General features: G+C 42.1%; 2 protein-coding genes across 3 annotated transcripts in view; one reads left to right on the top strand and one right to left on the bottom strand.

Annotated features, from left to right (window-relative positions):
- Positions 1–14,211, bottom strand: part of bckdha (branched chain keto acid dehydrogenase E1 subunit alpha) — a 70,146-nt gene extending 55,935 nt beyond the window's left edge. The window contains exon 1 of the mRNA XM_043680936.2: positions 13,936–14,211. Within this exon, the coding sequence (XP_043536871.1) occupies positions 13,936–14,046 (111 nt within the window). The 5' untranslated portion in view covers positions 14,047–14,211. The remainder of the gene's footprint in view (positions 1–13,935) is intronic.
- A 37-nt stretch (positions 14,212–14,248) lies between these two features.
- The window catches only part of exosc5 (exosome component 5), a 23,774-nt gene continuing 21,173 nt past the window's right edge, over positions 14,249–16,849 (top strand). For both annotated transcript variants that reach the window (XM_043680941.2, XM_043680940.2), the window contains exon 1: positions 14,249–14,489. In XM_043680941.2, the coding sequence (XP_043536876.1) occupies positions 14,393–14,489 (97 nt within the window). In that variant the 5' untranslated portion in view covers positions 14,249–14,392. The remainder of the gene's footprint in view (positions 14,490–16,849) is intronic.

Genomic DNA, 16,849 nt, shown 5'->3' with positions numbered 1-16,849 from the left:
TGTCGAAACAATCAAGATTGGGAAGCCAACTTAGAGTGAGGTAATGTTGAATGTTGACTAGATGACTCAGAATCAAAGATGGGCATGTAAAATTGTAACCAAATAGGGCAGAGGCGCTCTGTCAGTTACTTCAGAGGGCCAATACAGATATGATGGGCTGAATGGCCCCCTTCAGTGTTGTAACTATTCTATTAATGGTACCAATAATGAGAATCTTTGGTTGTGCAAATAGATTAGACAAGTTGGGAATTTTCTTTCTCCTCACACTGAACTTAAAGGAGAGAGCTAATGGTGTTCCAAATAGCGAGCATTATTTGATTATAGTAAATGCACAATAATGATTGTACAACGTCCAGCACCATTTGCAACTCTTCCGGTACTGAGAAAGCCCATGTCCAATGGCAGCAAACCTGGACAGCATCCAGACTTGGTCTGATTAAAAGAATACAAGAAACATTCACACCATACAGTGCCATGGAATAATCACTTATAACAAAAGACAATCTAAGCATTGGTTTTGACCAGTTATTGCACTGCCATTGCTGAAACCTCACTGTCAGGAATTTATCACTGACCAGAAACTGAACTGGTCAAGTCATATAAATGACTGTGGCTGCAAGAGCAGAGGGTAGTTATTCCACAGCATGTAGCTCAACTCCTGTCTCTCCAACGCCTGTTCTTCATCTAAAAGGTGCAAATCAGGAGTGTGATGAAATGTTCTCCACCAGACTGGATGGGTGCAACTCCACCAAACCTCAAAAAACTTGGCACAATGAAAAAGCAGCCTACTTTGTTAATAACTCAGCCACCAACTTCAACTTTTACTCACCTCACCACTGACACGTCGGCAGAAGTATATATCATGTACAAGATGCACTGAGATAACACATTAAGGTTCTCCCGACAGCACATTCCAAACCTACAACCTCCACCATCCTGAAGGACAAAGACAGCAAATGCATGGGAACACTGAGTCCTGCAACTTGGTCTTTCAGCCAAACACCATCCTGAATTGTAAGTATAGTACAATTCCTTCACGTCGTTACTAGATCCAATTTTGGAAGTGCACTCCAGACAGTACTGTGGGTATCCCTATACCCCAAGGACTGGAGCGGTCCATGAAAACAGCTCACCATCATCTTCGCCAGTGCAATTAAGTATGGGCAATAAATGCTGGCCTTGTTTGCAATGTTCCATAACCCGTGGATGAATAGAATAATAAGCATCAGTAACTAAAGAACAAAAGTTTAAGGTAGTGAGTGGAAGAAAATGAAAGAAAGAGATGATTTTTTGAATTGAAATATGGGGCTATTGTGTGGAATGCGCCAACTGAAATGCTAGTGAAAACAGATATAGTAGTCACTTCCACAAGAAAACTGGATGTACTTGAGAATGAAAGAAAGAGAAGTCTATAAAACTAATCTGATTTTGTTCTTTCAAACAGCTATGTTTTTTGCAGTAAGCACCTCAGGATATCCTACAGCACATTTCAGTCAATGAAGTGCTAATGGAAGAGATACTGCAGCCAGTTTGCACACACCAAGCTACCAAAAACACCAATAAGGTAGTGGATCACATAATCCCTTTCTTCAAACACCATGTTGGTATGGGATCAATATTGGTCAGGACAGCAAGACAGGCATCCTTATTCAAAACACAGAAGACCACTAGAATTCTGGTCTCTTTCCTATCGGAAGGATGTTGTGAAAATTGAAAGGGTTCAGAAAAGATTTACAAGGATGTTGCAAAAGCTTGGAGGATTTGAGCTATAGGGAGAGACTGAATAGGTGGGGCTGTTTTCCCTGCAGCATTGGAAGCTGAGGGGTTACCTTATGGAGGTTTATAAAATCATGAGGGGCATGGATAGGATAAACAGACAAGGTCTTTTCCCCGAGTTGGGGAAGTCCAGAAATAGAGGACATAGGTTTAGGGGGAGAGGGGAAAGATATAAAAGGGACCTAAGGGGCAACTTTTTCACACAGAGGGTGGTGCATGTATGGAATAAGCAGCCAGAGGAAGTGGTGGAGGCTGGTACAATTACAACATTTAAAAGGCATCTGGACAGATAGGTGAATAGGAAAGGTTTGAGGGATATGGACCAAGTGCTGGCAAATGGGACTAGATTAGGACATCTGGTTGACATGGATGAGTTGGATTCAAAGATCTGTTTCCGTGCTGTATATCTCTATGACTCAGGAGAAGAAGAAAGCGATTCAGTGCATTAAGTATTCTCTGCCACTAAATGAGATCATGGTTGATCAGGTCATCCTCAATTCCACTTTGCTGCTTTTTCTCCATAACCCTTGATTCCCTCACTAATTTTAAAAAATCTACACCAGCCTTGAATATGCTTAGCAACCTAGCCCTCTGCAATAAAACATTCCACAAATTTGATTCCCTCTAAAAGAAGAAATTCCTCCTCACCTCTGCCTCAAGTGGATGATCCTTTACTCTGAGATTATGTCCTCTAATCCTAAACTTTCCCACAAGGGGAAAGACATTTTCTGCAAATACCTTTTCAACTCCATAAATCTTAAGCAAAACGAGAAATTGCTGCAAACCCATAACAGATCTGGCAAAATAGAGTCAGAGCTATGCAGCACGGAAACACAGCCTTTGGTCCAACTTGTCCATGCCAACCAGATATCCTAAATTAATCTAGTCCCATTTACCAGCATTTCACACATATCCCTCTAAGTCCTTCCTATTCATATACCCATCCAGATGCCTTTTAAAAGCTGTAATTGTACCAGCCTTCATCACCTCTTCTGGCAGCTCATTCCATACACACACCACAAAGTATGAAAAAGATGTCCCTGAGGTTCCTTTTAAACCTTATCCCTCTCACGTTAAACCTAATGCCTTCTATTTTTGGACTCCCCTTCCCTAGGGAAAAGACCTTAAACATTCATCCTATCCATGCCCCTCATGATTTTATAAATCTCTATAATGTCACCCTCAGGCCCCGACACTCCAGACCCCAGCCTACTCAGCCTCTCCCTGCAGCTTCAACAGTCCAACACTGGCAACATCCTTGTAAATCTTTTCTGAACCCTTTCAAGTTTCACAACATCCTTCTGATAGGAGGGAGACCAGAATTGAATACAATATTCCAAAAGTGGCCTAACCAATGTCCTGTACAGCCACACAACATGGCTCCCAACTCCTATACTCAATTCATGATACTAAAGACAAGTGTGCCAAATGCCTTCTTCACTATCCTGTCGTGACTCCACTTTCAAGGAACCATGAACCAGCACTCCAAGGTCTCTTTGTTTAGCAACACACCCCAAGGCCTTACCATTGCGTGTACAAGTCCTACCCTGATTTGCCTTTTCAAATGCAGCACCTCACATTTATCTAAATTCAATGCCATCTGCCACTCCTCGGCCCAGCGGTGCATGTATGTGATCCATTCATGGCTACACTGGAGAGCCAAGAGAGAGGCTAGGGTCCTATAGCAGCCTGAGGCACTGAGGGTAGACCAGGAATCCAAAGCCGGAATTCCCAACGCATTAAAACCAGAAGCTGCAGGCTGTGAGAGAGGGGGCCAGGAAGGGAGGGGAGTGATTCAGTCAGCATGGTACCACCGAACTGGACCTTTGTGTCTATTTGAGCTGGTTCTCTGGGAACTCAGCCACTGCCACCATCATACTATGCTATGTGACCAGGCCTGACATAGTGGTAATGGAGATGGATGCTAGATGCTAAAGTTAACAGTGAGGGCCATCTGAAAGAGGTCTGCCACAGATTCAGCACTCTAGGGGATGCGTCTGCGGTACTCTGCAAACAAAGGGGAGGTTCTGTGGTTGAACCGAAAGAACAGAATTGCTCAACAGATCAAAGGGATTTCTCCTTGTAGATTCAAACACTGCCATGGCATCTGTTACAGCCACCTGTTACAACACAGTGGTGAACCCTTCTGTTAATTAAACCAAATTTGGGAGTTCTCTGTCACTCATATAATAAGGTTTCAACATATTCACATGACATACCCAATACATACAGGCAGTAATAAAACTAGCATCTTTGTTGCCAATCCCCACATTCGAAGAGCCTTTCATGCGAGTTATAATTGATTGTGCAGGTCCCTTCCCTAAAACCAAAAGTGGGGACCAGTACTTGTTAACCATAATGGATGTGTCTACCAGATTTCCAGAGGCAATTCCATTATGGAGTATTAAGGCAACAAGGATGGTAGAGGAGTTAGTAGCTTTCTTCACGCGGTATGGGCTATCCAGAGAGATTCAGTCAGAGCGAGGGTGTAATTTTAGGCTGTTTAAGGAAGTCATGGGCTGTTTAAGGAAGTCATGGATAGTTTAAGCATGCAGCACTTTAAATCAAGTGCATACCATCCTGAATCCCAGGAGCTTTGGAAAGGTGGCATCAGACCCTGAAGACCATGTGAAGAGCGTACTAAGAATTACCCGAATGATTGGGATAAAGATATCCCATTTGTAATATTTGCCATTAGAGATTCCCCAAGTGAATCTACTCAGTTGACTCCCTTTGGGTTAAAATTCAGACATGAAGAGAGAGGGCCTGTGAAATTAATTAAAGAGAAATTGACGAAAATCAGAGATCTCACTCTTGGGTTATGTACCTGAGGTGAGGAAGAGATTAAATTGGGTTGGTGAGTTAGGTAAACAGCACCTGACACATACGGCAAAAGTTAACCACATCCTTGTGCATTCCACGCCAGTAGAAATGCTTATGTACCTTAGCCGGAGTCTTCCTCACACCAAGGTGACCTCCTACTGGTAATCCATGCACTACCCATAGCACATCCTGTCTGTATGCTACCGGCAACACAATCTAGTGCACTTCTCCCTATTTCTCCTCTGCACTAACCTGCTGTTGGTCTCCATTTTCATCTTAGGATTCTATCTTTAAGATAATAACGCTCAGGAATACATTCGGACTCCTTTTCTGAGTGTGCGTCCACATATATATCTTTTATTGTCTCCTCTTTCTGTTGTAAATTCATTAGCCTTTCAGGATTAAACACTTCTGCCTGACCCGCAGGTTTTTCCCACACCATTACATCAAACAGGGTGCCCGCTAACTGAACCTCAACTCATCTTTCTCTTTAGTCTTTGCTTCTTGCTGTGACTTATGATAGTGGGATCTTATTAGTACACAGTCAGGGAAAATTCCAGGGTATTTTTCTTTTAACTCCTCAGTTCCCTGGTGTTTCTTTGGCTTCTCCACAACAAGGGGTATCACTCCCACCTTGGATCGTGCTAAATCATTCCCAAGAATAAACTGTATTCCTGGAACTGACACTCTGTCAGGGCTTTTGCCCGAAACGTCGATTTCGCTGCTCCGTGGATGCTGCCTGAACTGCTGTGCTCTTCCAGCACCACTAATCCAGACTCTGTCAATCACTCCCATTGTTACTTCCCCAGTCTTGAGTTGGCACTCCAACCTGCTTTTACATAGGGGAATGCTAAACTTCTGTCCATCGATCCCACAAATTACCACTCTCTCACAGAGGTGAAGTCTTTATAGAGATCAGGCACTAACTCCATACCCAGCCCCTGCTCAGGCTGTGCACTCTCCTGCAGCTCCTGAACTTTTTTTGGGGTTTCCTTTACTACTTTCAATAATGCCACTGGCTCTGTCTCTTTTACATCTTTTCCTACACTGCCTCTCTTTAATGACCAGCACTGTGACTTTAGGTGTCCCACTTTCTGGCAGTGAAAACACTTTCCCTAGTGCCCTTCTTAAACCAGTGGCACTATAATTTTCTGTGTCCCACTCCATTACAGTTGAAAACACCCGAGGCCTTTCACCTCCTTTCCACCGTCTTGGGCTTCTTTTTTAGCCTGTGGTAAAGAATTACCAGTGTGCTCTACTCTTCGTAGTGTAGAATCTCCCCTTCTGCCAATTTCTATCCTTCACAGGATGAAATTCTTGCCAGAAGTTAAATTTTGCCTTATGCACCAATACATATACATCTACCATCTCTGCTGCTCTTCTCACTTCTTGAACTTTCTGTTCATCCACATGAATTCTTATCATCTCTGGAAGTGAGTTTTTAAAACTCCTCCAGCAGAATAATCTCTTACAGCCTCATAGGTTTTACCTATTTTTAAGGCCTGCACCCATCTATCAAAATTACTATGTTTAATTCTTTTGAACTCAGCACAAGTCTGACCTTCTTTATGTTTCTGAACCCCTGTCTATACGCTTCTGGTACCAATTCACAAGCACTCAAAATAGCCTGTTTATATCTGCGTAACCTCATCTGACAGAGTTGCAAACATCTCACTAGCTCTGCTTAACAGCTGAGTCTGAACGAGCATTACCCACAATTCTCTGACCACTCCATCTGCCTCACCAGTTTTTCAAATTAAGTAAAGGAGATTTTGACATCTTTCTCATCAAAATGTGGCAATGTTTTAACATATTTGCATACATCACTATCTTCTCTCTTCATCTCCATCCTGTTAACTTGACTTTTCTGATTAATTTGTAACTTCTGAAGTTCAAATTCTCTTTCTTCTCTCTCTCTCTTTGCTCAGCTAAGATTCCTCTCTCTGTCTCTGTCTCTGTCTCTCTCTTTGTCTGTGTGTCTCTCTCTCTCTCTTCGCTCTCTCTCTTCGCTCTCTCTCTCATGGCTCTTCTTTCTCTTCCTTTATCTTCTAACTCCATTTTCCTCAATTGTAATTTAGGTTTTTTTCTAACTCTACTGCACTTGTCTGTTTCTCTGACACATCCAAGTGTTTGATGAACTCCGTTACAATTTCAGCTTTCCTTTTGTCCCTGGTTAGACCCAATTCTAACCTCTTTGCTAATTCTAAAAGTAAGTCCTTCTTCTGTCTTTCTAAATTTTCTTGACAAATTTGGGAATCGTCTTCGAACCCCAGAACCTCTTTAGCAATCTTAAGAGCCATTTCTCTCACTTTTAATTTAACCAACGACAAGAAACTGAAATTAAATAATTTATCTCACCTATGTTTTATTTAAAGATCTAGGACACTAATTGGCAAGTGTTTAAATCTGCTGGGCTCTTTTGTACCCCAAATCTATTCAGATCTGTCTAAACCTGTCCAAATCATGGACCCAAGCCCCCAAACTGTTACGACACAGTAGTGAACCCTTCTGCTATGACTCTACCCAGAAAAACTCACCTCGCTTCAAAAAAAGTTAAAATATGAGTAACAGAGAACTCCCAAATTCCACTATTTAACTAAAATAATATCAATTTAATATTTTTTATATGAAAAGGTACCTTTGGTAGAGAGCATTTGGGTCTGTCTCAATGGCAGTTACTCTGTCTGACTTTCAAACTGCCTGCCTTTTTATACTTAACTAGGAGAAAGTGAGGACTGCAAACGCTGGAGATCAGAGTCGAAGTGTGTGGTGCTGGAAAGGCTGCCTGACCAACTGTGCTTTTTCAGCAGCACACAATTAGACGCTGCCTTTTTATACTGCCCAATATCAGATCGTCTCATCGGTTCAAGTTTGGCAAGAACAATTAATTCAAAATCAATTGGGTTTTAGTATCCTGGGGCATAATTTAAATTGATTGGTTAGATTCGAATTGTTGTCAAAACAGCAACCAACTCAGGTATCTATTTCACAGCCAAATGTTACATATTTTCAATTTTCCAGTACACTCAGATTGCTAGTCAGTCATATGACAGGTGCTTGTAAGCTCTCAGTGAAAAGCAGCATTCACTCTCTCAAAAGGTACACGCCTTCAACTTCATAACACACCTAAGAGGGTAAATGGGGCCTTGGTTTACCAAAAGGACCTTTTACCAACAACCAGCAAAACGAATGTCATTTACCAAAATACCCTGCATGGATTGCAACAAACACTACATTGGACAGACAGGCAGGAAACTAGCTAACAGGATACACAAACACCAACTAGCCATCAAAAGACATGACCAACTATCATTAGTATCCTTACACAGAGATGAAGGAGAACACTACTTCGACTGGGATAACACATCCATCCTCAGACATGAAAAACAGAGACACGCGCGGGAATTCCTCGGGGCCTGGCATTCAAATTGGAACTCCAAAAAAACACAAACACATCGATTTGGACCCCATTTACCAACCTCTGAGAAAAAGAACTAGAAATGATATCACCTTATAGACCAAGATGCATCAATAGAATACGGGGCAAAACACCAGCGCTTCACTGGAGGCTCATTGATGATGAGGTCTGAGAACAAACCTACCAGCTCAGCGAGCAAACCTACAACCTGAATGTTTGCAGGAACTAGGAAATATAAATTAGATAGATTGGAGAAATTGGGTAATGTGGATAAATGTGAAGTTGTTCATTTTGGTAGAAAAATATCAGAATTCAGAGTATTATTTGAATGGTCATAGAATAGGGACGTATGTGAAAAGGGGCCTGGGTGTCCTTTTTACACTGTTTACTGAGAGCCAACATGCATGTACAGCAAGCAGTTAGGAAGGAAAACATTATGTTGGCTTCATTGCAGGATGGTTTGTGTGCAGGAGCAGAGAAGTCTTACTGTAGCTGTACAGGGTCTTAGTTTGATTACAAGTGGAGCATTGTGTGCAGATTTGGTCTCTTGCCATGGGGGAGTGCAGTGAAAGTGCACCAGTCTGATTCCTGCAACAGCAGTTTTTGTCAAATCAGAAGAGATTGGGTAGATTTTACTTGTGGACTGTGCTGAAATTCAGAGGAATGAGAGGTGATTTCATAGAAGATTTAAAAGTGATTACACAGATTGAGTGCAAGGGCTTCAGAACAAGGGGTCATAATGCAAGATATTTGATCGCAATTTTGGACTGAGATGAGGAGAAATTTACTTAGAGGATGCTGAACTCATAGAATTCTTTACAACAGATGGCTGTGGAGTCCAAGACACTATTTAACATTTCTACAGGCTAAACGTGTCAGTTGGAGAGAGCAGGAGTAGAGCATCAAGCTACAGTATCAGCATGATCAAACTGAACGTTGGACTGAGCTCGATGGCCAAATAGCCGCATTCTGCTCCTATTTCCCATATTTCTAAATCGGGAAGACTCCGAGGAAAATGTTCCCAATGCTGGAAGGTTAATGAAAGTTATTGGCAAAAGAAGCAATGATGACATGAAGAGAAACCTTTTCATGCACTAATTGGAATGCTGTATCTAGAACTGTGGAAGAGACTGGATCAATCTTGGCTTTGAAGACAGAGTTGGATAATTATTTTGAAGAGAAAAGCTTTGCATGCCCCCATCGAAAAAGTGAATTTCTCTTGCAAGTAGTTGACATGTGCACAGTGAGCTGAATGTTCTTCTTTATTTAACTGTTCTACAATTCTAATCTGTGATTTTTGTGGAATAAAGTAAAACAATACTTCGTTAAAAGCTCAATATTCATAATCAGTACTGAGCAATCTTACCAACTAAATGGAAAATTTCTGCATTATATTAAAATATACAACTTGTTTGTATCAAATTTGTTGTTTTTTCCATTTCTACTTTGTGTGTCGTACTCTACTTCAAGCTCTGTAAAATCATGATGCTGATTGTGAGATAAGTATTGACCAGCTGATGGGAGAAATCCCATAGGGCTAGGGGATCCATTATATCCTTTTGGGGTCTCAGAACAACGCCTTTTCTGACAGATAGCATTCTTGACATGCAGTACCCCCTCAGTACACCACCAAAGTGTCACCCTCGTATACGTGCTGAAACCTTTGGCATGAGCTGAAGTTTATTGACTCGGAGTTGGGAGTAAAGGTGACATTCAGGAAAAGGACTGAAGGATACAAGAATAGACATAACCTTGAGCCAAGGTACCAAGGTACCTCCGATACCAGGTACAAATACTCGTCTAATCAGCTTGTTCAGAGATTGGATTTCTGTTGATCCTGTATGATTTTTGCAGTTCTGCTCAATTGCAAACGGTGGTGGAGACAAGACTTGCTAACGTTAGTGTATGTGTAAGAAATGCATTGTATTTTTTTGTTACCAGTTGCCTATATCCACTCCTGTGAATGTCTGAATTTAATTCTATTTGTTCAGGTCCACTATAACTCAGATGTTGATGTCCTTTGTATGTGAATCAGTCAGTCGGTCAGCTATTCGACTGTGGACTGTATCGCAGCCAGGCCAGTGCTGCCCTTGCTGAATGCTCAGATGCATCTACCATGACTTATTCCCTACACATTCTTCTAAACTGGAGGAACTGAAATACCTCATCTGGGGCAAGGGTTTTGGTGTTTGTTGCTCGATGCCCCTCAATCCAGCATGTCAGCTCTTGAGGCAAAGAGTGCACAGCAGTGGAGGGGATGCACAGGACTACTACTTACAAGAAAGTTGTCCAGTCTGACTTATGTCAGATCTAAAGCTCCTGTGCTTTCTGATTTATACTGACTCACGATCCTGCAGCATTCTGACTCTAACATTTCATAAGACCAGATTTTATGATCTTAAGTAGGAGCAGAAAAAGGCCATTCAGCCTATTTAGCCTGCTCCTTCACTCAATGAGATCATGGCTAAGCAGTGATCCTTAACTCCACTCTCTTGCCTTGATAGCTCATGATTCTCTTACTGATTAAAAATTTGTCCATCTCAGCCTTGAATATATTTAAAAATCCAGCCACGATAGCCCTCTGCAGTAAACAACTCCACATGCCCACTACCCTCTGACAGCAGAAATTTCTTGTTATCCCTCTCTTTAATTTGCAACCCCTTAATCTGAGATTATACCCGCTAAGATTATGCCTGAGGTTCTAATAGCAGACATAGTCTTTTCATATCTACGGTGTTAAATCCCCTAAGAATTTTGTATGTTTTGTTAGGATTGTTCCCATTCTTCTACATTCCAATGCGTACATGCCGAACATACTCAATCTCTCCTCAAAAGGACAGTCCCTCCATATCTGATATCAGTCCCTGGACTTCCTGTAAAGCCAATAAATCTTTCTTTGGATAAGGGGCTCACAGTTTTCCAGTTGTGGTCTGACTAATGGCTTGCATAGTTTTAGCAAAACCTCCATTCCCTTTTAAAAAAATACCTTTTTTTTCTTTCAAATACCTCAATCACCTTGTCCCCTCCTAATCCTTGCAATCTTCTTCAGTCTTGCAACTCTACATTTCATCAATTCTGGCCCCTTGCGTGACCCTGGATTTGCAATAGTTCACCATTGGAAGTTATGCCTCCTGCTGCCTATGCCCTAAGCTCTGGAGTTCTTTCCCTAAACCACTCTGCCTCTCACTCCATTGGTTAAAAATGTTCATGAAAACTTGTATCTTTGACCAACTCTTTCATCACCTGACCTAATACCCCCTCGTTGCTTGTCACATTTTGTGTGAACCTGAGAAAACTTTGCTATGCTGAAGGACAATGTTAATGCAAGTTGTTCATGAATTATTATTGGTAGGTGTCCCAAGCTGCCTTCCTTGCTGTCTTGTGCCTGCTGAATAAGTATAAGAGTTGTCCACACATTCAAGTTCACTCATGGCTATGTTTCTCTCTCACATTTCATTTTGGCTTCAAACTTAAATTCAAAATCATCTCTTGTCACAGGTGCATATTCCAGTTGCTGTTATATTTTTTGCATTGTCTGTAACGAGCTAGGGACTAATACGCAGTTGTGCATGTGTGCATTGTGTTCCAGTGAGCAACATACATGGCTGCACAGAACAGCCAGGTCACATATGCAATATGACACTTGCCTAAGCACTGACCTAGCCAGACAGCATGGGAAGGTAGAATTGAACAGAGCTCTCAATTTTGCATCCTTAAATAGTGATGATTCCAAACAATGTGGGACCAAAAGAAAATGCAAACTCGTAATACATGTTGCAAGAGAACAAAGTAGTCTTCTGTCTCATCCTCGCCTACATTCTTTTGTGAAACATTTTCTGCAGTAGACAAACCGGTTCCGTCAATTTTAGTACTTTTGTAATAAAGAAATAATTCATACCTCGTATGTGCTCCAGGCTATTACAACAAGCCAATGTTCACATTCATCACAATACTTTTAAATTATCCAAATTATTTTGAAGAGCTGTGCACATTGAAGATGAAATGACCGTCATGCTACAAGAGAAAGTGAGCCAAGGCTTAACACTCTCACCCCTGTTTCAGGTTGTGGGTTCAAGCCTCACTCCAGAGACCTGAGCCACAATAACCTATGTAGCACTTCAGAAGGTGTACTTTAATGTCAGGGTTTGGTTTGACCCCTTGGCATCATGGTAGCCCACAAACCTACCAACACACTGAAACAGCTACTAAAGAACCTAAAGGACCCTGTGCCAACTACCAGCAAAACGAATGTCATTCACAAAATACCCTGCAAGCACTGCAATAAACACTACAGCGGACAGACAGGCAGGAAACTAGCTACCAGGGTATATGAACATCAACTAACCACCAAAAGACATGACCAACTATCACTAGTATTCTTACACACAGATGAAGAAGGGCACCACTTTGCCTGGGACAACACATTCATCCTAGGACAGGCAAAACAGTGATACGCACAGGAATTCCAAGAGGCCTAGCAATCAAACCGGAACTCCATCAACAAACACATTGGTAAATGGGGCCCAAATCGATCTCTGAGAAAAAAAAAATCAGAAAAGATATCACTCCCCTAAGAGACCAAGACACATAAATAGAAAGCGGGACAGATCACCAGCGCTTCACTGGAGGCTCACTGATGATGTTACCTAGCTTGGTGACAAAACGTCTGAGAACAAACCTACCAGCTCAGCGAGCAATCTTACAATTTGAACGTCAACCTGAGCCACAAATCTTCTCAAAAATCACATCCTGGAAACATGATCTTTTCTTACATCTGATCTAATGCCTTAAGTGTGTTGCCTAAAATTGGATACAATACTGCAAACTAGTAACTCATTCAACTTTCTCATAACTTCCTTGTCTTTGTACTCTATGCTGCATTTATGAAGTCTAGGATCCCATATGTGCTCACACACCCCTGCTATTCCAGGTCCCTCTGGTCTATTTTAAAACTGTAAACTTCATTTTATATTGCCACTCTGCATTCTCCTCATGAAAATGAATCACTTTATGGAGAAGCACAGAATTACTGATAGCAATTTCTGGACATTCACATTTAAATAGAGGCTGATTCCACTTTCAGAGGAATAACAACAGCTGACAGTGCATGGAAGACTCCCACCTCAAAGTTTTCATTCAACCCACAAGCCATCTTGACTTGAAAATATCTCACTGTACTTGCATCAAAATTCTGGATTTCCTTACTGACCAGGGATGTAGATGTACAAGCACCACATACACTACAGAAGTTCAATAAGATGGCTCACCACCACCTTCACAAGGGTAAAAAGGGAGGTTGAACAAAGTGATACTGTCGCTGCATAAATAAATACTGAAAATAAACTGAAATCAAAATTCCCAACTAGAGTGCTGGGATTTGGATTCACATTCCAAATTATTAACAGACAATTTGTTTTAAAAAGTAATTATGGATTTATAAGTTATTAATTAAAAATACAGAAAAGTAAAGTTTATGTTATGTCATGAAGCAATCAGCACACCTAGTAAGGTTATGATATAATAATACAGTAAAAGGTTAGGAATTCTAAGTTATTAAGCGATCAATAGTTACGATATACACATTATGACAATCAGTAAAGTGTAAATTATGATTTATTGGTCATGAAGCAGAAAATACAGGAATATAATTACTCATAGTTAAAGTTTTGCAGCAATCAGTAAGTCTCGTTAACTTATGAGTTAAGTTAAAATGAAGCAATCAGTAAATCTAATAAAGTTATGATATCACGTTATGAATCACAGTAAAACTCTGATTGTATGTTTAGGCTAAGACACCCACTGACTAGCCAGACCCAGGTTCCCACCCCCTCTCCTGACCAATCAGCTGAAGATGGTCTGGAACCTCAGCCCGGTGTCAGGTCAGGGTCATTTTAACATTTGGTCAGGAAGTTACTCACCCCGGTAGACAGGAGGCACCGAGACACGGAGAGAGCAAGCTGAGCTCGGGAGACACGGCTGTTCCAGAGGCCACACCATCTTACTCCCAACTGCCTGACGACCGCCGCCATGTTTGCTGTCTGTCCGGCCACTGCCTGTCCCACATTATCACCGCCTTCTGAGGAAGAGCAAGAACAAGTGCGGGGGCCCCTGCATACGGACCGAACAACAGCAGAAGCCACAACAATTTAAATAGGAAAAGAATACGATCCAATTGCTGTAATTGTGTAAAGGCGTACAGTAAGTTGCCTAGAGGATGGGGGCCCTCAGTGAGGGGCAGTTGCCTCCATCAGTGAATGGCATGGAAGTCCCACCTCATCTAGATATTGATTGGTTGACCTTGGGGAACGCTGATCTTTGATTGGTGCATAGCATTGTCAGTCAGGAGCGGGGACTTGACGACCGACGCTGCTCGGTATGGAGGCTAGTGCTGAGAGCCAGCAGCAATTGAGGCCTTTTGGCAGTGAACACAGTCTCCTCTCCAGGCCTGATGGCTCGGCTTGCTTCACACAAGGTGGGTGATAGTCCTTCGCTTTGGGAAGTCTCTTTCAGAACCTGCCTAGCCTCACCATCTCTTATTGGAATGTGGGACACTCTCTGTGGGATGACAGGGGGGGAGGAGGGGGGTGGTGTGGGGAGTTTCTGGAAGGTTGTAAGAAGGAGGCTCATTAAAGACAATTTAAATTATCATTTATCTTCTGGAGTCACAATATTATCGTCCCTCTTCTGATCCACTCTCAGTCTTGCATTCCCTCTCAATCTTGCATTCCCTTTCAAATTACTCAATTCTCATTCTCCCACGTTTCTGGTGTTTCAATACGTTCTCCTCTCATTCTTCTCTGCCCCAATGTGTACAAGTCCTACTCAATCCCTCCTCCTCAGACAATCTCCACCCCTTAATTCAACTGCATCCAATGCTAGGTTATCTTCCCTTTGATCGGAATGTTTATTTCTCCCATAGTTCTGTGTAAATCCCAAACTAATTATACTGCTCCTTGCTTTTTCCCCCAACAGCATTGTGTCAATTTCAAAATAAAGTCAACAGTTCCACCCTCTATCAATCTCATACACTGGTAATTCTGCTGTACCACTCTCTTTCACATTGCATTGTATCATCCACAGCCAATATCACTGGTTGTGCCCATAGCCTTTTAAAAATCCCACACAATTATAGAATCATTAAAGCAAGAAGGCCTTTTGGCCAATTGTGACATGAATGCAATGTGAACGTGGTCCATTTGGCCCAACAAGCCTTTGTTGGGGGTGGCATGATGAGTCAGTGATTAGCACTCTTGCCTCAAAGTGCCAGGAATCCCAGGTTCGGTTCCAGCCTCTGGCGACAGGTCTAAGTGGAGTTTGCACATTCTCTCTCAATCTGTGTCGGTTTTCTCCGGGTGCTCCAGTTTCCTCCTGTAGTCCAAAGATGTGCAGGTAAGGTGGATTGGCCATTGCTTGAAATCTTCAAGAATCAACATTTGATTATTCCCCTTGATAAATTTTCATAATCAGAGTGGCCAGATTGGAAAGTCATCCTTGGTTTCATTAACACTACCTGTAGATATGTTGGTGAAATACATTAGTCTGTGATACCAACACAACTAAAGCAGAACCTATGACTGAAGACTATTTTGCTTGCTATCTTGCACAACATTTATCTCGATTGGATGATCTGGTTATCACACTGCTGTTTGTGGGAGCTATGCATGATTTGTTACTGCCGTGTTTTAACATAAAATTTAGGAGCAGGAGTAGGCCATTTCAGCTCATGGACACTTGCTCTGCCAGTCAGTAAGGTCATGACTGATCTGTTGAGCCTAACCTCCATCTTCCTGCTCATCTCTCTCAAGCCCTTAGAATCCCTACAGTGTGGAAACAGGCCATTCAACCCAATGAGTTCACACCCATCCCAAACAGTGTCCCACCCAGACCCATCCCCCTACCCTATCCTCCTGCATTTTCCCATTGTTAAAGCACCTAACCCACACGAACCTGAACATGATGGGTAATTCAGTCATCATGACCTGTTTTCCTGTCTTCCTGACAGCAAGACTCCTGCGACCACTAGGACTTATACCAGCACACAAACCAACAGCCACTCTCAGACAACAACTCACCAGAACGAAGGACCCGATACCCAGCATGAGCAAAACCAATGTAGAGTACAAAATCCCATGCAAGGACTGCACAAAACACTACATAGGACAAACAGGAAGACAGCTAATGATCTGCATCCATGAACACCAACTAGCCACGAAACGACACGACCAGCTATCCTTAGTAGCCACCCACACAGATGACAAGCAACATGAATTCGACTGGGACAACACTACTATTATAGGACAAGCTAAACAGAGAACAGCCAGGGAATTCCAGAGGCATAGCACTCATCTACAAATTCAATCAATAAGCACATCGATCTGGACCCAATATACCGACCACTGCAACTGACAGCTGGAACTGACAACCGGAAGCGGCAGATTCAAACCACTACAAATGCCGGAGGAAAGATCACAGAAGCGCTTCACAGGATGCTCCCAAGCACTGAGGTTGTCACCTAGACAGGGGACGAAACGTCTGCAACACAAATTCCCAGCTCGGCGAACAGAACCACAACAACGAGCACCCAAGCTATAAATCTTCTCACAAACTTTGAAATTCCTCCTTCTCTCTATCTTAAATAAGAGATCCCTGGTCTTTATTCTCCTGGCACCCACCCTGTCAAACTCAAAGTCTCCCTGATCAATAAGTCATAAAAAAGCCTGCACATCAAAAAGAACGAAAGTGCTTTGAGGTGTCCTTGGGCGATGAAAGTTGCTATCCTATTTAAACAGCCGTCTTTTTTTAAATCTTGTAAATGCTTCACAGAGGTTTGAT

This window comes from Chiloscyllium plagiosum, unplaced genomic scaffold, assembly GCF_037043375.1.
Source record: "Chiloscyllium plagiosum isolate Xiang-an unplaced genomic scaffold, Cpla_swu_hap1 HiC_scaffold_47, whole genome shotgun sequence".
Taxonomy (NCBI): domain Eukaryota; kingdom Metazoa; phylum Chordata; class Chondrichthyes; order Orectolobiformes; family Hemiscylliidae; genus Chiloscyllium; species Chiloscyllium plagiosum.
Note: the sequence above shows the minus strand (reverse complement) of the source record. Positions and strands in the feature narration are given on the sequence as shown.